Source organism: Salvia miltiorrhiza, chromosome 7 (genome assembly GCF_028751815.1).
Source record: "Salvia miltiorrhiza cultivar Shanhuang (shh) chromosome 7, IMPLAD_Smil_shh, whole genome shotgun sequence".
NCBI lineage: Eukaryota > Viridiplantae > Streptophyta > Magnoliopsida > Lamiales > Lamiaceae > Salvia > Salvia miltiorrhiza.
The window spans coordinates 21,132,236-21,150,143 of record NC_080393.1 but is presented as its reverse complement, the minus strand read 5'-3'; the positions used below and the strand labels follow the sequence as shown (position 1 = coordinate 21,150,143).

The following is a 17,908-nucleotide window of genomic DNA, read 5'->3' as shown; positions in this document are numbered from 1 at the left end:
AAAACCCAAATTGGGAAAAACCACGAGACCGTAGTCTAGAAATCTTCCACTATGTATATAGTAGGCTTACAAAATTCTCCCTACACAAAATAGGGGAAACACAAATCTCAAGTTTAATAACTTGGAAAACACAAGAGGACTGAGCTACTATTTTAAGAAAGATGAAAAATCCTATGATTTTTCCTCACAATTTTCTTCTCTCAAAATGCACTCACCAAACTCTCTCTTGTTTTGCCTCGCACCTCTCGCACTTCTGCACCCTCTCATTTGGCAGAATGAGCCTCAATTTATAGGAAATTTTGGGCTGCAAATTTCTTCCCCTATAGCCACCTACTACAGCCGCAATTGTAGAATGGAACTCATAGGAGGAGGCTGCAAATCTTTTATCCGCAGCATTGTCAAGATACATGGTGGGCTGTTTGCTGCAAAATTCTTTAGCAATTAGCATTCACAGATGATGGGATTGGGGGCTGAATCGTGTATGTGCCGTGATTAATAATGTATTTATTACGGTAATCATGTATTTGCATCCACGCAGAAAATCATACTGCGCGTGTGCATGCTCAAATCCCATTTTACACCCACCAATTCATAAATATGTGAGTAAACTCGTATTTCATTTTATTTATTTTTTATATTGTATATTTTGTCAAATTAATGGGTCACTTTTCTAAATATTATTATTATTATTATTATTATCTACGGATATTTAATTTATGCTGTTTTTTAATTTCTGTTAATTTTCCCAAAACTAAACGCAAACGCTATTTAATCCGGAGTAATATATATAGCTCTAAATTTCACATTAAAAAATATGGTCAAAGGGAACAGAAAACAAGGTCAACACGGAAAAACAATAGATTTCACATAGTAGGGATAATTGCATATAAATACACCAACTTTGATCAAAATCCAAATTTAACGCAAACTTAGGATCTTCCAATTTAATACACCAACTTCCAATCTTGTCCAAATTTGACACGACTCAAGGTTTAAAAATTCGAAAAATGACCCCTTTTAGAAACTAATTACGCAAAAACCTACTTATGTTTTAATTTGGGATATTCTAGCCCAAAAATTTAATATCCTTATGATGTTTCTTCTAATGATGGCTTGAATGGTATATCGGCTGGAAACTTTCTTCGTGCCCGATAGATTACTATGTAATCTGGGTCTGGACTGTGAGACAACGCCACGTACTTTCAAGCAAAAAGATAATCAAAAAGATCCTTGTTGAAAATGGTATCAGAGCGGGTTTTTATAGAGGAATTATATAATTTTTAATTTATTTTATAATTAACCTATGTGGGAGGAGACTCCACTGAAAAATATGGATCCGGACGAGTGTCCGAGATGTGTACGATACAGGATTCCTCTTCAAGATTTGGAGGAAGAAACCAGTCGTCTAATAGGCGATCTCAAATGGAACAATCGAGCCCTTGTCACCAACTTACGACAAGGAGGAGATATCGAGCTTATTCGCGAGATTATCGCGAGTATCCAATTCTACCACGAGCACCTCATGAGATTCGCCGTAACCAGAGCGGCGATAGAACAAAGGAGAGACGAGGCCCATCAGTCACACGATTGATGGAACCCAAAGACAAGGCGGGAGTAGCTTTTCCAAGCTACTGACAAACATGGATTTCGTACCTCAATATTGCATGAATTGTTGTCATTTTCCCCCATAAATTGATTGCTAATATGTGTTTGTATCCCAATTTTGAGTTTTATGAAATCTTGATTGCTTGGTATAGTTTTTGAATATTTTCAGGGAAAATCAAGAGTTGATTGGAGACTTGTGGGAGCATAAGAGTGAAGTACGTCTCGAGAGGAATCCGTGAGCGCGAACGGCGCCGGAATCAGAGCTCGGACGAGGGAGAACGGAGCCGAGGAAGCCAGCTGCGCAGGACCCCACGGCCGCGGCAACCGGCCGTGGCTGAAGAAGCCTGAACCGCGGTCCATACCGCGGCCGCGGGCCCGACCGCGGCCTCCTGCGCCCCGAGTACAGAAGGTTTTTGAACATCTCCCGCGGTCCGAGCCGCGGCCGCGGTCCCCGACCGCGGCCTCCTCCCTTTCCAGCCACGTTCCCAACCGCGGTTCGTGCCGCGACCGCGGGGATAAGGCGGGGATCCGCCCTTTGGTGGGCCCAGACGCAAATTTACACTCCAAAACCCCATTTTTTTCCCCCTTTTTCTCTCATTCTTCATCACTCATCTTCCCCAACACTCCACACACAAAAACCCTAGCCTCCTTTAACACACCCATCTACCATTGAAGACCATTGAAGAGAAGAGAAGGAAGAAGAAGCTCATAAATAGGATTTGTCATTTCTTACTCTCTCTTTCATTATGTACACCTTTAACTTTGATTTATTGTGTTTGAACATGTTAGGCTAAATTTCTCTTTGATTTGGGGATTAGGCTAGATGATTATTGTAATGGATTGATTATTTATGCTCAATATAAATCTTGTTTGTTCATTTGCACATTATCTTTTCAAACCCTTGATTTCTTTCTTGTATGGATTGTTGGCCACATTCTATGCATTTCTAATTTGCACTTTGAATCGGGAGAGGATAATTGCAATAGATAAGGTGTTTGAAACATATCAATTCGATAACCGGGAGGTTGAGAGTTGGGTGAGAGTATGTCGATCTTTGTGTGCTTTTGGGAGTTATAGGTTAGAAGTTGACCGGGGACGGCAACTATGACCCGTAATCTACCGCTCTAGTCGTCCGGGAGGGGGCTAGAACTAGTTGGGAGATCACTCTAGATAATTAGGATTGTCAAGATTAATATTGAGCTATAATTGAAGTCTTTTGCTTAATCATCGATGCCTAGTCCCTAAATCGCCTTAATCATCTTATTAATCCACTTGCTTATTTGGTTTTATTTGTCTTTGCACTTGTTAAGTAATTAGTAGATAATCAAACCAATCACTCCATCGTTTAGTCTAAATAGCTATAGCATAATGAATTAAGGTAATCACTAGAATTTGACTACTAATCCTTGTGGAATACGACCTTGCTTCCCTATATTGCAACTACACCGTATACTTGCGGCGTAGTAAAAATAATAGCGAACAAGTTTTTGGCGCCGTTGCCGGGGACTAGTTTAGTTTCTTTGCTTGTGATATTTTGCTTCATTGTGCTTAACTACTTTAGACATTTTACTTGCTTTAATTTTTGTTTTCTATTTTAAGATTGTGTTTTGACTTCTTGTTCTTGTTGGTTGATAGGTAGTGTATGAACACAAGATCTAAGGGTGCACCTCTTATACCTATAAACCTTGAGGTTGAAGCTTTTTGTCGACACAACAAAGCAAGAACAAGAAGAGATAGAGAGTTGGAGGAAGCTATGGCGGAAAATCACGACTTAATCCGTCAACTTCAAATGCAATTAGAAGCCATGCAAGGGAAAATCAATGAGCAAGAAGCTCTAAGAAATGCACCTCCACCACCACCTATTAGCAATATGTTCCAACCCATTGTCCAACAAGGAGGAGTGCATGCCCCGAGAATCAACGCCACCAATTTTGAGCTCAAGCCGGCCCTCATAAATATGGTACAACAAAACCAATTCGCCGGTCTTTCCCAAGATGACCCGAATGGACATCTTGGAAACTTCTTGGAGATATGCGGCACCATCAAGATAAATGGAGTCCCGGAGGATGCCATTCGACTTCGACTCTTCCCCTTTTCGCTAAGGGGCATGGCCAAGACATGGTACCAATCTTTAGAGGGTGGTTCTATCACTACATGGGAGAACATGGCTCAAAAGTTTCTCAACAAGTTCTACCCTCCGGGTAGAACCATGAAGATGAAGAAGGACATAGTCCAATTTCACCAATTTGATGGAGAATCCTTCTACGAAGCTTGGGAGAGATTCAAAGAGATGCTAAGGAAGTGCCCTAACCATGGTTTAGATCAAAACACAATCATTTGTGTATTCTACACCGGGTGTAGTGGTGAGATGCAAAGAGACATGAATGCATCGGCCAATGGAGCATTGTTGGAGAAAAGCCACGCGGAGGCCGCTCACATCATAGAGAACTTGGCCACCAATTGCCATCAATTCCCAACGGAGAGGATCATCTTGAAGAAGGTGGCGGCTACAACAAGCTCGGATCCGATAGCTCTTTTGACGGCTCAATTGACCGCCATGAATAGCAAGATTGATGCTATATCAATGTCAAGGGTAGAGCCCGTGGTTGAAGAACAAACTAGCTTCGAGGATGTGAACTACATCAACAACAACAACAACCGAGGCTATGCGAACTTCCGGCCCCAACAACAAGGTGGCTACCAAGGGCAAGGGCAATACACTCAAGGATTCCAACCTAACCGCCACCCTAACCTCTCCTATAGCAATCCAAACAATTTCTTGCAACCACCGCCCGGATTTGCGGTGAGCCATGGCATGATCAAGGAAGAGAAGAAGCTCAACCTTGAAGAAATATTGATGAAGTTCATGACCACGACTCAAGCTCACATGACAAGAACGGATGAGAAGTTAGAGGCTCAAGCCAAGCAATTGAAAATGCTTGAGATACAAGTGGGACAAATTGCCGAGTCTATAAACAATCAACGCCAACAAGGGCAATTCCCAAGCAACACAATCGTGAATCCCAAGGAGCATTGCAAGGCCATTGCTCTAAGGAGTGGGACAACATATGAAGAGCCCAAGATGCCCGACGAAGAAGATAGAAGTGGTGTTGTGGTTGAAGTTGGAGATGGCAACCCTTCCAAGGAACAAGGAGATAGAGGAAAGAAGAAGGAGGTGTACGTGGCTCCACCACCTTATTGCCCACCAATCCCTTTTCCTCAAAGACATCAAAAGAAGAATGTGGAGAATGAATTCTCCAAGTTTCTTGAGATTTTTCGAAAGGTGCACATCAACATTCCACTTATTGAAGCTTTGAAACAAATGCCCTCCTATGCAAAGTTCCTAAAGGAGGTCATATCAAACAAGAGGAAGATGGGAGAGAATGAGACGGTCAATCTAACCGAAGAATGTAGTGCCGTTCTCCAAAGAAAAATCCCCACCAAGATCAAGGACCCCGGGAGCTTCACAATCCCTTGTGATATTGGGAATGATCGTTTTGGGAAAGCTTTGTGTGATTTGGGAGCAAGTATAAATTTGATGCCGCTCTCAATCTTCAACAAGCTAGAGATTGGCACCATCAAGCCAACCACAATTGCCCTTCAAATGGCGGATCGTTCCGTTTCCTATCCAAAGGGGATAGTAGAAGATGTCCTAGTGAAAGTCAACAATTTCATTTTCCCGGTGGACTTTGTTGTTTTGGACATGGTGGAAGACAAAGATGTGCCTTTGATTCTGGGGCGCCCTTTCTTGGCAACGGGGAGAGCCCTCATTGATGTTGCTAAGGGCGAACTCACCCTTAGAGTGAATGACGAGAGCTTCACATTTTCAATCCACAAGGCTCTCAAGTACAAGGAGGAAGAAGAAAGGAGGGTTGGTGAATGCAAGATGATGCAAGTGATAGAGTCTTGCATCAACATGGAGGAGTACCACATCTACAACAATCCAATGGACACTTGCCTCCTAAACCCTCTATTCTCTTTTGTTGATAATGATGAGTTTAATGCTTCTAACTTATTTATTGAGGCTAATGAAATGAACTTTGTGCAGAAAATTTCACAAGGAGAGGCATGTTTCTTGGACTTGAGAAATGGAGAGCCGAAAGATGAAGGAGTGGAGAAGAAGACTCCCAGCTTGGAGTTAAAACCTCTCCCCGAACACTTGAAATACGCCTTCCTTGGTGAGGATGAGGCGTATCCGGTAATTGTATCATCCTACCTTTCTCCTCATGAGCTTGATCAATTGCTAAATGTTTTGAGGAAGTATAGGTCCGCTATAGGATGGTCAATTTCCGATTTAAAAGGGATTAGCCCATCCATTTGCATGCATAGGATTTTGATGGAAGATGATTTTAAACCTAGGAGGCAAGGCCAAAGACGGTTAAACCCTATTATGCAAGAAGTAGTAAGAAAAGAAGTTCTCAAATTGCTAGATGCGGGAATTATTTTTGCTATTTCGGATAGTGAGTGGGTTAGTCCCACTCAAGTTGTTGCTAAAAAGGGGGGGGATAACCGTCATAAAAGATGAGCATAATGAGCTAATTGCAACTAGGTTAGTAAATGGATGGAAGATGTGTATTGACTATAGGATGTTGAACACAGCTACTCGAAAAGATCACTTTCCTCTTCCTTTTATTGACCAAATGCTTGATAGGTTGGCGGGGTATGAATTTTATTGTTTTCTTGATGGGTACTCCGGGTATAATCAAATCATGATTGCCCCGGAGGACCAAGAAAAGACCGCTTTCACTTGTCCTTATGGCATTTTTGCTTATAGACGCATTCCATTTGGTCTTTGCAATGCCCCCGCTACTTTTCAACGATGCATGATGGCCATTTTCCATGATTTAATTGAAAATGTAATGGAAGTTTTTATGGATGACTTTTCTATCTTTGGCAATTCTTTTGATCATTGTCTCCATAATCTATCTATTGTGTTGCAAAGGTGTGAGGAAACTAACCTTGTATTGAATTGGGAAAAATGTCATTTTATGGTTAGGGATGGAATTGTACTTGGACACAAGGTCTCCAAAGCCGGATTGGAGGTGGATCGAGCAAAGATAGTGGCCATTGAGAAGCTTCCACCACCATCCAATGAGAAAGCCGTGAGAAGCTTCCTTGGACATGCCGGGTTCTATCGAAGATTCATCCAAGATTTCTCAAAGATCACCAAACCCTTATGTCACCTTCTTGAAAAAGATGCAAAGTTCAACTTTGATGAAGATTGTTTGGTGGCCTTTGAGAAACTCAAAAAGGCTTTAGTGAGTGCTCCCATCTTGATCACACCGGATTGGTCACAACCGTTTGAGCTCATGTGTGACGCAAGCGACATCGCCGTCGGGGCCGTGTTGGGGCAAAAGAAAGACAAGCTATTTAGAGTCATCTACTACGCTAGTAGGACTCTAGATAAGGCTCAATCAAACTACACCGTCACTGAAAAGGAACTTTTGGCGGTTGTGTATGCCTTCGACAAATTCCGCTCCTACCTCATTGGCACAAAATCTATTGTTCACACCGACCATGCGGCCATCCGATATTTATTTGAGAAGAAAGATGCCAAGCCGAGGTTGATAAGGTGGATCCTCCTCCTTCAAGAGTTTAATATTGAAATCCGAGATAGCAGAGGATGTGAAAATGTTGTGGCGGATCACCTTTCAAGGCTTGAGAATCCCGTGGAAGGGGAAAATGCCGATGTGCCCATCAATGAGAATTTTCCCGATGAGAAAATCTTGCAAGTCAAGACCCACACCCCATGGTATGCGGACTACGTCAACTATCTTGCATCCGGCATTCATCCATCACCCGAGTTGAATCGTTACCAAAGAAAAAAATTCTTTCATGATGTGAAATTCTTCTTATGGGATGAGCCGTTCTTGTATCGACGATGTGCCGACACCATCATCCGGCGGTGTGTACCCGAAGAGGAATGGGGAGCTATTATGAGGGAGTGTCATTCTTCCCCTAGTGGAGGGCACTTTGGCACCAACCGAACCGCTTTTAAGGTGCTTCAAAGTGGCTTCTATTGGCCAACTATTTTCAAGGATTGCCACTCATTTATTTTGAGTTGTGATCAATGCCAAAGAATGGGAGGAATATCAAAGAAGCACGAGATGCCCCTTAACAATGTGATTGAAGTTGAGCTCTTTGACGTATGGGGCATAGACTTTATGGGCCCATTTCCAATGTCTTTCGGCTTCCAATACATCTTGTTGGCCGTGGAGTATGTTTCAAGATGGGTGGAAGCAATTCCTACTCAAACCAATGACTCCAAAGTGGTGATCAAGTTCCTTCAAAAGAATATTTTGACAAGGCATGGAATTCCAAGGGCCTTGATAAGCGATGGAGGATCCCACTTTTGCAACAAGTGGATGGAAGGACTTCTCAAAAAGTACGGGGTGAAGCATAGAGTGACAACGGCTTATCATCCCCAAGCCAATGGTCAAACCGAGTTGGCAAACCGGGAGATTAAACAAGTGCTAGAGAAGACGGTGAATGGGAGCCGGAAGGATTGGTCTCTCTTGCTTGATGACGCACTTTGGGCATATCGAACGGCGTACAAGACACCGCTTGGCATGTCACCATACCAACTTGTATACGGGAAGTCATGTCATCTCCCCGTAGAGTTAGAGCACAGGGCATATTGGGCGGTCAAGAAGCTCAATTTTGATTTCAAGAAGGCCGGCCAAGCTAGAGTCTTTCAACTCAATGAGTTGGATGAATTTCGAAGTGAGGCATTTGCAAGCTCAAGCCTCTACAAAGAGAGGACCAAGAGGTTTCATGATAGGATGATCCACAAACGGGAATTTGCACCCGGGGATGAGGTCCTTCTCTTCAATTCCCGCCTTTCACTCTTTCCGGGAAAGCTCAAGTCCAAATGGTCGGGCCCATTCCTCATCAACAAGGTCTCCCCCAATGGAGCTATTGAATTGAAGGGCAATGATGGACGCACTTTTGTGGTGAATGGCCAACGCATTAAGGCATACTTTCGAGCCGAGCCACGAGAGAAAGTGTCCGTCATCATTCTCGCCGAACCAAAGACATGACACCATCATGAAGACGTCGAGCTCACGACGTTAAACTAAGCGCTAGTTGGGAGGCACCCCAACAAGGTATCTTTAATTTTTGCAAGTTCAATAAACACACATATACATAGGTATTATATATTCATCTATGTATATATTTATATATGTGTGTGGGTCTCCTTTGATTTGTGTTCTCAATTCTCTTCCTAATAATAATAATAATAATAATAATAATAATAATAAAAAAAAAAGGGAGAGTTGAAGGGGTGAAACTTGAAAAAGGCATGCAAAATCGGATTTTTGTGGTGTTGGGCTCGCCCAGGGCGGCCGCGACCAGGCCCACGGCCGTGGGCCCTGCCCACTACCCCTTTCACGCTGCGCCCAGTACGCCCGCGGTCCCGCCCGCGGCCGCGGGTCCGACCGCGGCTCATGTCGAGCGGAGTCCAGAGAGTTTTGGGCGAGGGACCGCGGTCCGGACCGCGGCCGCGGGTCCGACCGCGGGTCCCCTGCCCGTCCGTTGACCGCTTTGACCGGCTGTTTTCACCCCTAAAATTCAAATTTTTCACTCTTTCACTTCACTTTTCACCCATTTTACACACACCCACGAAATTACACTCTTTTCTTCTCCACTTTCACTTCCAAATCCAACTTCAAGGTATGTTTTACTTGCTCTCATTCCTTCATTTATGCATTCTAAGCATGATTTAGAAGATTTTTACCGATTATTTTGTGATATTTTGCCTTCTACATGTTTGTATGCAATTATGGCTCAAAATTAGGATTTTTCCTACATTGTGCTACATTGTTGAATTGATGCTTTTAATTGCTTATATACATGTCTAGGATGATGGGTCTTTTATTTATTTGCAATTTAATCGGTGAATTTATGCTTAATTGACGTTTTTTTTTTTTTTTTGCTTGAGATTTTGCTTGTGTTGAGTGTGGATAAATGCCTAAGTTTGGGGGGATATTTTTGGTGATTGTGGACTTGATATTGATGCTATGTGTGTTTTGAGATGAGTTGTGATAAGGTGATGAAATTATGATGCTTTTAGAATAAGAATTCACCCTTTTTCCGGGTTAATTTGTTTAGTTCAATATGTTAGTTGTTTGTTGTGTTTTTGTTGAAGTGTCTTTATCTTTGTTTTGTCTTTGTAAAATAAAAACTCACTTTTGATTTTGTAGGCACCTTTTGCTATGGCCCCACGATTGACTAGAGGGAAGGGCAAAGAAAAAGCGTCTAGCTCACGCGCCGCGGCACAAGAGGACATCATTACGACGCGCCAACCTCAATTTTATGGCATTGAGCTTCCAAACCGAGCCGCTCGTGAAAAGTGGGAGCAACTAAGTGCCCTCCCTCAACGGCAATGTCGCTACATTTGCTCGGATACCATTGAAGCAATGGGCATAGCCAATGATGTGTGGACCTTGGCGGACCAAGGCGGATGGCGGAGGGCCATCACCGGCGGGTGGTTAAGCTATCGAGGGCTCACCTTGGAGTTTCTCTCCACGTTTACCCTCCAAAAGGAGAATGGAGCTCCATCTCGAATTACTTTTCAACTTGGGGGTGAGCCCCGGGAGCTAACAATCGATGAACTGGACGACTTGATGGGTTGTCCGCGAGGCGGGCCTTATGTGGGAGAACTCGAATTCAATGCCCAATACAGTTGGTCTTTGATGACCCGGGGCGAAGTGGATGAGGTCGCCTACTATGACTCCAAGAAGGCAAAGGCAAGCTCGCTCCGTAACCCGGTGATCCGCCTACTCCAACGAGCATTTGGATTCACATTCCTCGCTCGAGAGAACGTAGGTTTTTGCCGTGCAAATGAGCTTTTGCTCATTCGGCGAGCTCTCGCCCGTCGCTCGTTGTCCATTGGTTGCCTCCTTGCGGACCAATTTGCTTCCCAAGCCCGCATCACAAGCGGGAAGATTTGTATTGGGGGGATGATCACCCCCATAGCGGGGCGTTTTAATATTGACATCACCGAGGAGCCAATCTCCCAAGACATCCTCCTGGACCGGCGTTGCCTCGTGCAAAATCATTTCCTCGCCGCCGGTCCCCGCTTGCTTTGGGTTCTCAAGGAGTACAACCATTTGGTGTACTTCCCTTTGCCCAATCCGGCTCTCACCACCATCTTGGGCCCCGGCGAAGCCACCAACCTTGGCTTGAAAGAAGCCGCCCACCTCGCCTCCATCATTCCAAATCTCCATGCTGCTCAACACGCCCCCGAGGGCGAGGAGGAAGAACAAGCATATGAACAAGGTGGTGCGATACCTCAACCACCCCCGGCGTATCCGGGAGGGGGTGCCAAATTTGAGGATAGGATGATGGGCCGCTTTGACTCCTTCCAAGCCGCAAACATGGCCCGCTTTGATGCAATCCAAGAAGAGCAAAGAAGGCAATATGAAGCCTTTTTGCAATACCAAGAGGATGAGCGGCGCCGCTACGAAGAGCACATGCGCCACTTCCATGACTTCCATGGCCCCTTCCCGCCACCGTAGTCGTGCCCGTACCATTGTGAGTCCGAGCCAACTTATCCTTCTCTTTTCCTCCAACCTTATCTCCACTTTGTGTGAAATAAGTTTGGGGGGGAGGGGGAAGATGGATTAGTTGTCTCGTTTATCTTGTGTTTTTGCATGTTTTGTTTTTGTTATGTTTTGAATAATTGAAAGACTTTTTGATGTTTTGATTTTTGTTGGGATAATTGTAACAAATTTTGTGAGGATGATTTGTTTGTTATTGGGCTTATGATATGATTGTGTTTTTGAAAAGAAATTGTTATGTATCACTTGTTGATTTTGCATGAAGAGTTTGAACTTGTGATGATGAGCTAAATGTTGTACCTCCAAGAACTTGAAAAAGAAATGAGCTTGTGAGAATTGAGCCTTTGATTGTCATACATTTACAATCTCATTTTGTTCTTGAGTGTAAATCATTTGAGCATGTGTGTTGATCTCTAGAACTTGCCATGAGTCCTCTCTTGAAAATAAAAGTAGATGTGTTGTTAATATTGAAGTGATTTAAGGCCATCTTTGTTAGCCACTTAGCTCAAATTGTGTCCAAATTCTCATATGATCCTAGTTTACCCCTTTTGTGCCTTGTAGCCTTTCTTTGAATAACCAATAATAAAGGGGTAGAACTTAGAGTGTTGGTGGTTGCTTTGATGAAGAAAAGTTTGGGAAATGATTGAAAGTGCTTATCAAGCTTTGATTAAGTGAAAATCACTAGTCCCCTATGAGCTCAAAAAGAAAAAGAAATGAAAATGAATGTGAATAAAAGAGCATAAAGGGGAGTGATTTGCCTTTTGAATCATGGCCATGATAGATATCACTAAGGATGAAATGCAGGGATTGTGGTTTATGTTTGATAAGAGAAATAGTGAAGTCGATTTGTTCATTATGATTATTTGATCGTGGGATAAGTCACTTTGCCTAAAAACTACTCACCTTACCAAAGAACCCTCATTGCAACCCAAGGAAAGACCTTTTTGATCTTTATTTATAACACATTGAAGTATAAAGAGTTAGGATAAATGGCAAGCTTATGGTAGATTGCATGCATTGTTTCAAGTTGAGTGCAAACACGTCCATTCTAAACACTTGAGAGTTGAGTGCACCATTGAAACATCCACCTTGTGAGGATTCAAGCTTGGAGGCTATAATGTTGAACTTACTATCACTTGTGACTTCTTGAAATGCATATCTACTTGTGATACACTAGTGAAATATTTTGAAAAAAATTGAAGCCCTTGAAATGACACCAATTCATTCTCACATGTTTGTTATCTTTTATTTCTCTTCTTTTTGTCGTTTGGGGACAAACAACGCTTTAAGTTTGGGGGGTTGACAAACATGGATTTCGTACCTCAATATTGCATGAATTGTTGTCATTTTCCCCCATAAATTGATTGCTAATATGTGTTTGTATCCCAATTTTGAGTTTTATGAAATCTTGATTGCTTGGTATAGTTTTTGAATATTTTCAGGGAAAATCAAGAGTTGATTGGAGACTTGTGGGAGCATAAGAGTGAAGTACGTCTCGAGAGGAATCCGTGAGCGCGAACGGCGCCGGAATCAGAGCTCGGACGAGGGAGAACGGAGCCGAGGAAGCCAGCTGCGCAGGACCCCACGGCCGCGGCAACCGGCCGTGGCTGAAGAAGCCTGAACCGCGGTCCATACCGCGGCCGCGGGCCCGACCGCGGCCTCCTGCGCCCCGAGTACAGAAGGTTTTTGAACATCTCCCGCGGTCCGAGCCGCGGCCGCGGTCCCCGACCGCGGCCTCCTCCCTTTCCAGCCACGTTCCCAACCGTGGTTCGTGCCGCGACCGCGGGGATAAGGCGGGGATTCGCCCTTTGGTGGGCCCAGACGCGAATTTACACTCCAAAACCCCATTTTTTTCCCCCTTTTTCTCTCATTCTTCATCACTCATCTTCCCCAACACTCCACACACAAAAACCCTAGCCTCCTTTAACACACCCATCTACCATTGAAGACCATTGAAGAGAAGAGAAGGAAGAAGAAGCTCATAAATAGGATTTGTCATTTCTTACTCTCTCTTTCATTATGTACACCTTTAACTTTGATTTATTGTGTTTGAACATGTTAGGCTAAATTTCTCTTTGATTTGGGGATTAGGCTAGATGATTATTGTAATGGATTGATTATTTATGCTCAATATAAATCTTGTTTGTTCATTTGCACATTATCTTTTCAAACCCTTGATTTCTTTCTTGTATGGATTGTTGGCCACATTCTATGCATTTCTAATTTGCACTTTGAATCGGGAGAGGATAATTGCAATAGATAAGGTGTTTGAAACATATCAATTCGATAACCGGGAGGTTGAGAGTTGGGTGAGAGTATGTCGATCTTTGTGTGCTTTTGGGAGTTATAGGTTAGAAGTTGACCGGGGACGGCAACTATGACCCGTAATCTACCGCTCTAGTCGTCCGGGAGGGGGCTAGAACTAGTTGGGAGATCACTCTAGATAATTAGGATTGTCAAGATTAATATTGAGCTATAATTGAAGTCTTTTGCTTAATCATCGATGCCTAGTCCCTAAATCGCCTTAATCATCTTATTAATCCACTTGCTTATTTGGTTTTATTTGTCTTTGCACTTGTTAAGTAATTAGTAGATAATCAAACCAATCACTCCATCGTTTAGTCTAAATAGCTATAGCATAATGAATTAAGGTAATCACTAGAATTTGACTACTAATCCTTGTGGAATACGACCTTGCTTCCCTATATTGCAACTACACCGTATACTTGCGGCGTAGTAAAAATAATAGCGAACAGCTACCACAAAATCGAGCCAAGCTCTTCCGACAACGTCAACTTGCGGGAGATCCAGAAGACGGTGGAATATTATGGCGTCAAGCTGTATGATCTACCGATGGAGCTGAGCAGAATATCACTCAAACAAGAGGAAATATTAACCCTCTTGCGTGATATCCAGAAGAGAATGGAGGAGATCGAAAGGCGAAAACCATGTTCCGGAAAAATTCGGAATCAATGGTCCAAAGACCCGACGAATCCATCCATATTTGATGCAACACCTAAAGAGTTGCAGCCGAAGGACATAATCCGAATCATGAAAGGCAAATATCATGAATAGCTTTGACAGAATCGGATTAGAAGATCTACAGGAGTTAGCAGAATCTTTTGCTAACCTCAATATGGTTGATCTAAAGATGAACCAAGGAGATGAGGTTCCCAAAACCGAGCCTCAAGAAGGAGATTCGTCAAAGAAGGGATCAGCTCAAGACGATGCAAGCCAGTTCCAAATAAACAGGCGACGGAGGCCTCAGATACAGGATACTCCTGTAGGAAAGGTTACACTAGAACCAATCCATCCATACGGATTGATTCTCAACCTTGACGAAGCCAGTTTCAAGGAATGAGAGGGTCTCATCGACGAATGGGCTTCATCATTAAAAGTCGTGGTTGCCACAATTGATTACGACAAAAAGGAATTTGCCAAAGTCTTCGAAGCTAGCTTGGCAGGCATGGCAAAACAATACTGGGAAAAACTTGAAGTTTTAACCAGGGAGGAGTTGTTTAGTAGCACGTCCTTATATGATATCATTAAGGAAACGACTAAACAAATTAAAATCCATTTCTTGGGAATGGGTTTTTTCGAAGGATCCGCAGAGGAGAAGCGCAAGAAATATCAACAGGCACTTTACAATCTGAGATTGATGGTGCTAGAGCCCAAAGCTCTCGATGAATTTCTGCGTCTGTACACCCTATATGTCCATATGGGTGAAGTGGAAGATCAGAAGGCCATGGACCTCTTCTTTCCAAAGTTTCCAAGTCCATGGAGGGAAATGCTCATCAATGAGTATGTTTCACCAGGAGGATATCCACTTGATAGTGCTTCAAGAAGGATGTCTTATGTTCACAAGAAGCTGTCCGAATGGTGCCAGAAGGCGGCGGACCAGAGAAATCTCAAGAGATTGAGGAGACTCAATAAGAAATCTCCATTGATGTGCGACAATATTGATCTCCCAACGGAGATTGGTGCTGAGTTGCTGTATCAAAGGAGGAGCCGAAAGAAACATAGGTACCAACCCTATGAAAGAAAGTCTAGAAGAAGTTCTTGGAAGCCAAGAACTATGTGGACTAGACAGAAGGCGCGCTCCTACAAATCAGGCCAGCGGAGCGGACCATCCAGGAATCGTTTTCCTTCTCAAAAGAGGAATTCGGTGAGAAAAACTTTCAGGCGTACTCAAGCCAAAATAAATGAAAGTTTTAAGGATTGCAACTGCTGGACGTGCGGTGCAAAAGGGCATATTTCCACCAATTGCCCAGACAACAAGAAAAAGATGTTAAGATTCGAATCCATACCGGATATCGAAGACGCCATTTACCACCAGGAATTGATACCCGTGTATCAATTTGAAGATATATCCTCTGATGAGAGTATATACGAGCAGGAAGAAGTCTTTAGTTCTGAAGATTCGGAAATGACCGATGGATCAACCGGAGACGAGTCAGACTAAAGAGGAGCAAGAGGCTCACCACACCCAGAAGGAGGATCAGAATGGATTTACCAGCCATTTCCTGATTCCACAAGAAGAAGTGGTGAAGAAGCTCGTGAGAAAACTCAAGAAGGAAACCGAAGAGGTTCAAACTTATCAAGGGTTTTCCAATGGAAGATTGAATCGAGTTTTATATAGCTTGATTCCTACTAAAAGGAAGCATCATGTCTATTTTGGCGTCACAAGCCAAGAAATGGCGCTTCCAATTGAGATCACAAGTAATCAGGTGGAAATCCAGCTGGTTCCAGCCGAAGAAATAAGGCAGGATCTCAAGAAAATGAAGCCAGAAGTCGCAAATACGATGAAATGGATTCATATTGGAGCAATTCAGTTGGTAATCAAATCTTCCATTTTCCCAGGGACAGACCAACCAATTGATGTCGCACTCTGCGACAAAAGGATCAGAGATGCCAGAGGTTCAATTCTTGGAGCTTTTTCAGGCAATCTCTATGCTAAGAAGATTATAACCGAGTTCTATCCACAAATCGCTTATAATCTGCAAGATTCATCCTTCAGCCGAGCCCTGACTCTCTATCAGGACTACAAGAAGAAGGAATACATGACGGATGGAAATAGGCCATACTCACTGACTTATCAAGTCTCGTATGCCTTATCAAATTCCCATCACACGGAATTATTTCTGGGAAGAGAATATATTGAAATTCCAGAAATATTCAAGGAGGTTGCTAAGGCAGTCAATCCAAACCGAGTGGAGATTCCTCAGATCAGAGAAATCGACATCGACATTGGAGACAAGCCAGTGCTGAGCCATACTCAAAGTCTCAGACTTGGAGCACCAAGGCTATCATTCCAAGGAAATAGGCTAACTTCAGGGCCTATAACAAGAAGTTTCTCTCATTCATATGAGAGAAGGGCGATTCAGGAAACCCCAGTTCCGGACATAAGAGTCAAGCTTAAATGTCCCGAAGGATGGAGACAGGTTTCCACAAGATTTGATACAACAAACAGGGAAAACAAATTTCCTTGTAGTTCGTTGTATTATTTGGCGAATCCAGGAGACAACCGATACATCGGAACTCTGGAGGTCGGAGGTTTTGAAATCCAGACCGAAGGCCAAGCCGGACAAGAAACGGACGTCCTGATCTTAGGACGAGATTTCCTTGACAAGTATAAACCATGGTCATGGAAATCAGGAGGAATGGAGATTACAATTGGACGCCAAAGAGTGTTGATCCAATGACAAGTCCATTCTCAATATACATCTCTGTGGGGATGTTATACGAGAAATACAAAGCAGAATATTTTGCTGCTTATGTGGATTCAGGAGCAGGAATCTGTACAGCAAAACGAGGAGTCTTTCCAGCAGAAGTGGAAGAAGATCTACCTCGAATTGCAGGAAGGGATTTCTCCAAAAAGATTTTGCTTCTATCAAAGGGAGTAAAACAAACGGAAATATTGATCGGCGGAGTAGGACAGACACCTTGGTACAAGGTCAAGACTCCACCAATTTATTTCCATGATACCGGAGCAGATATATTATTTGGAAATAATTTTCTGCAAAGCTTCAACAGATACATACAAGACAATGAAGCCAGGCGGCTAGTGTTCACAACCAATTGTGATCACAAAATCATTGTGCAAAGGCTCAATGGAGCCTTTCATCGATCAATGCCAATCAATTTCCGCAGCAAGCGTGGTGATGATGGCAGACTCCGGAGACCCCAAATGAAGGATCAAAGGAGATTCGGAGAAGTTTTGCTCAAATGCAGAACTGAGGGATTTCCAAATCTCTCCGAGGAAGAAACTCAAATCCTCAAAGTATCCCTGATATCACACAAAGATATCAAGGAAGAAGAACAGGTGTCCATTGCCGACGTCAAAAGGAGAATCCAGAAGTGTTACCACGAGGATCCTTTGGCATGGTGGGACAAGAACCAGCTCAGGGCCACCTTGAAAGTTAAAACTGGAAAGGAGCATGAGTTCATAAGGTTCAGACCTATCCTGATGAACCCTAGAGATCAACAGGATATGAGGAGTATAATCAAGGAACACCTTGATTTAAAACTGATCGAAGAAGGAAGATCACCCTACAGCAGTCCTGGATTTCTGGTGAGAAATCATGGGGAGATCAAGCGAGGAAAGCCAAGATTGGTCATTAATTATAAAGGGATTAATGACATTCTTGAGTTCGATGGATATTTCATCCCAAGTAGAGAACACCTTATCAACTGCATTAGAAGTGCAAGGGTATTCTCAAAGTTCGATTGCAAATCGGGGT

General features: G+C 43.2%; 1 protein-coding gene and 1 non-coding gene across 2 annotated transcripts in view; both read right to left on the bottom strand.

The window, feature by feature from the left end:
• The window catches only part of LOC130993365 (protein RKD4-like), a 35,442-nt gene that overhangs the window by 1,467 nt on the left and 16,067 nt on the right, over positions 1 to 17,908 (bottom strand). Inside the window, exon 3 of the mRNA XM_057918227.1 lies at positions 216 to 422. Within this exon, the coding sequence (XP_057774210.1) occupies positions 216 to 267 (52 nt within the window). The 5' untranslated portion in view covers positions 268 to 422. The remainder of the gene's footprint in view (positions 1 to 215; positions 423 to 17,908) is intronic.
• Positions 3,818 to 3,924, bottom strand: LOC130996338 (small nucleolar RNA R71). Its single transcript, XR_009092521.1, has one exon. It is a non-coding gene; the product is annotated as a small nucleolar RNA R71 (small nucleolar RNA).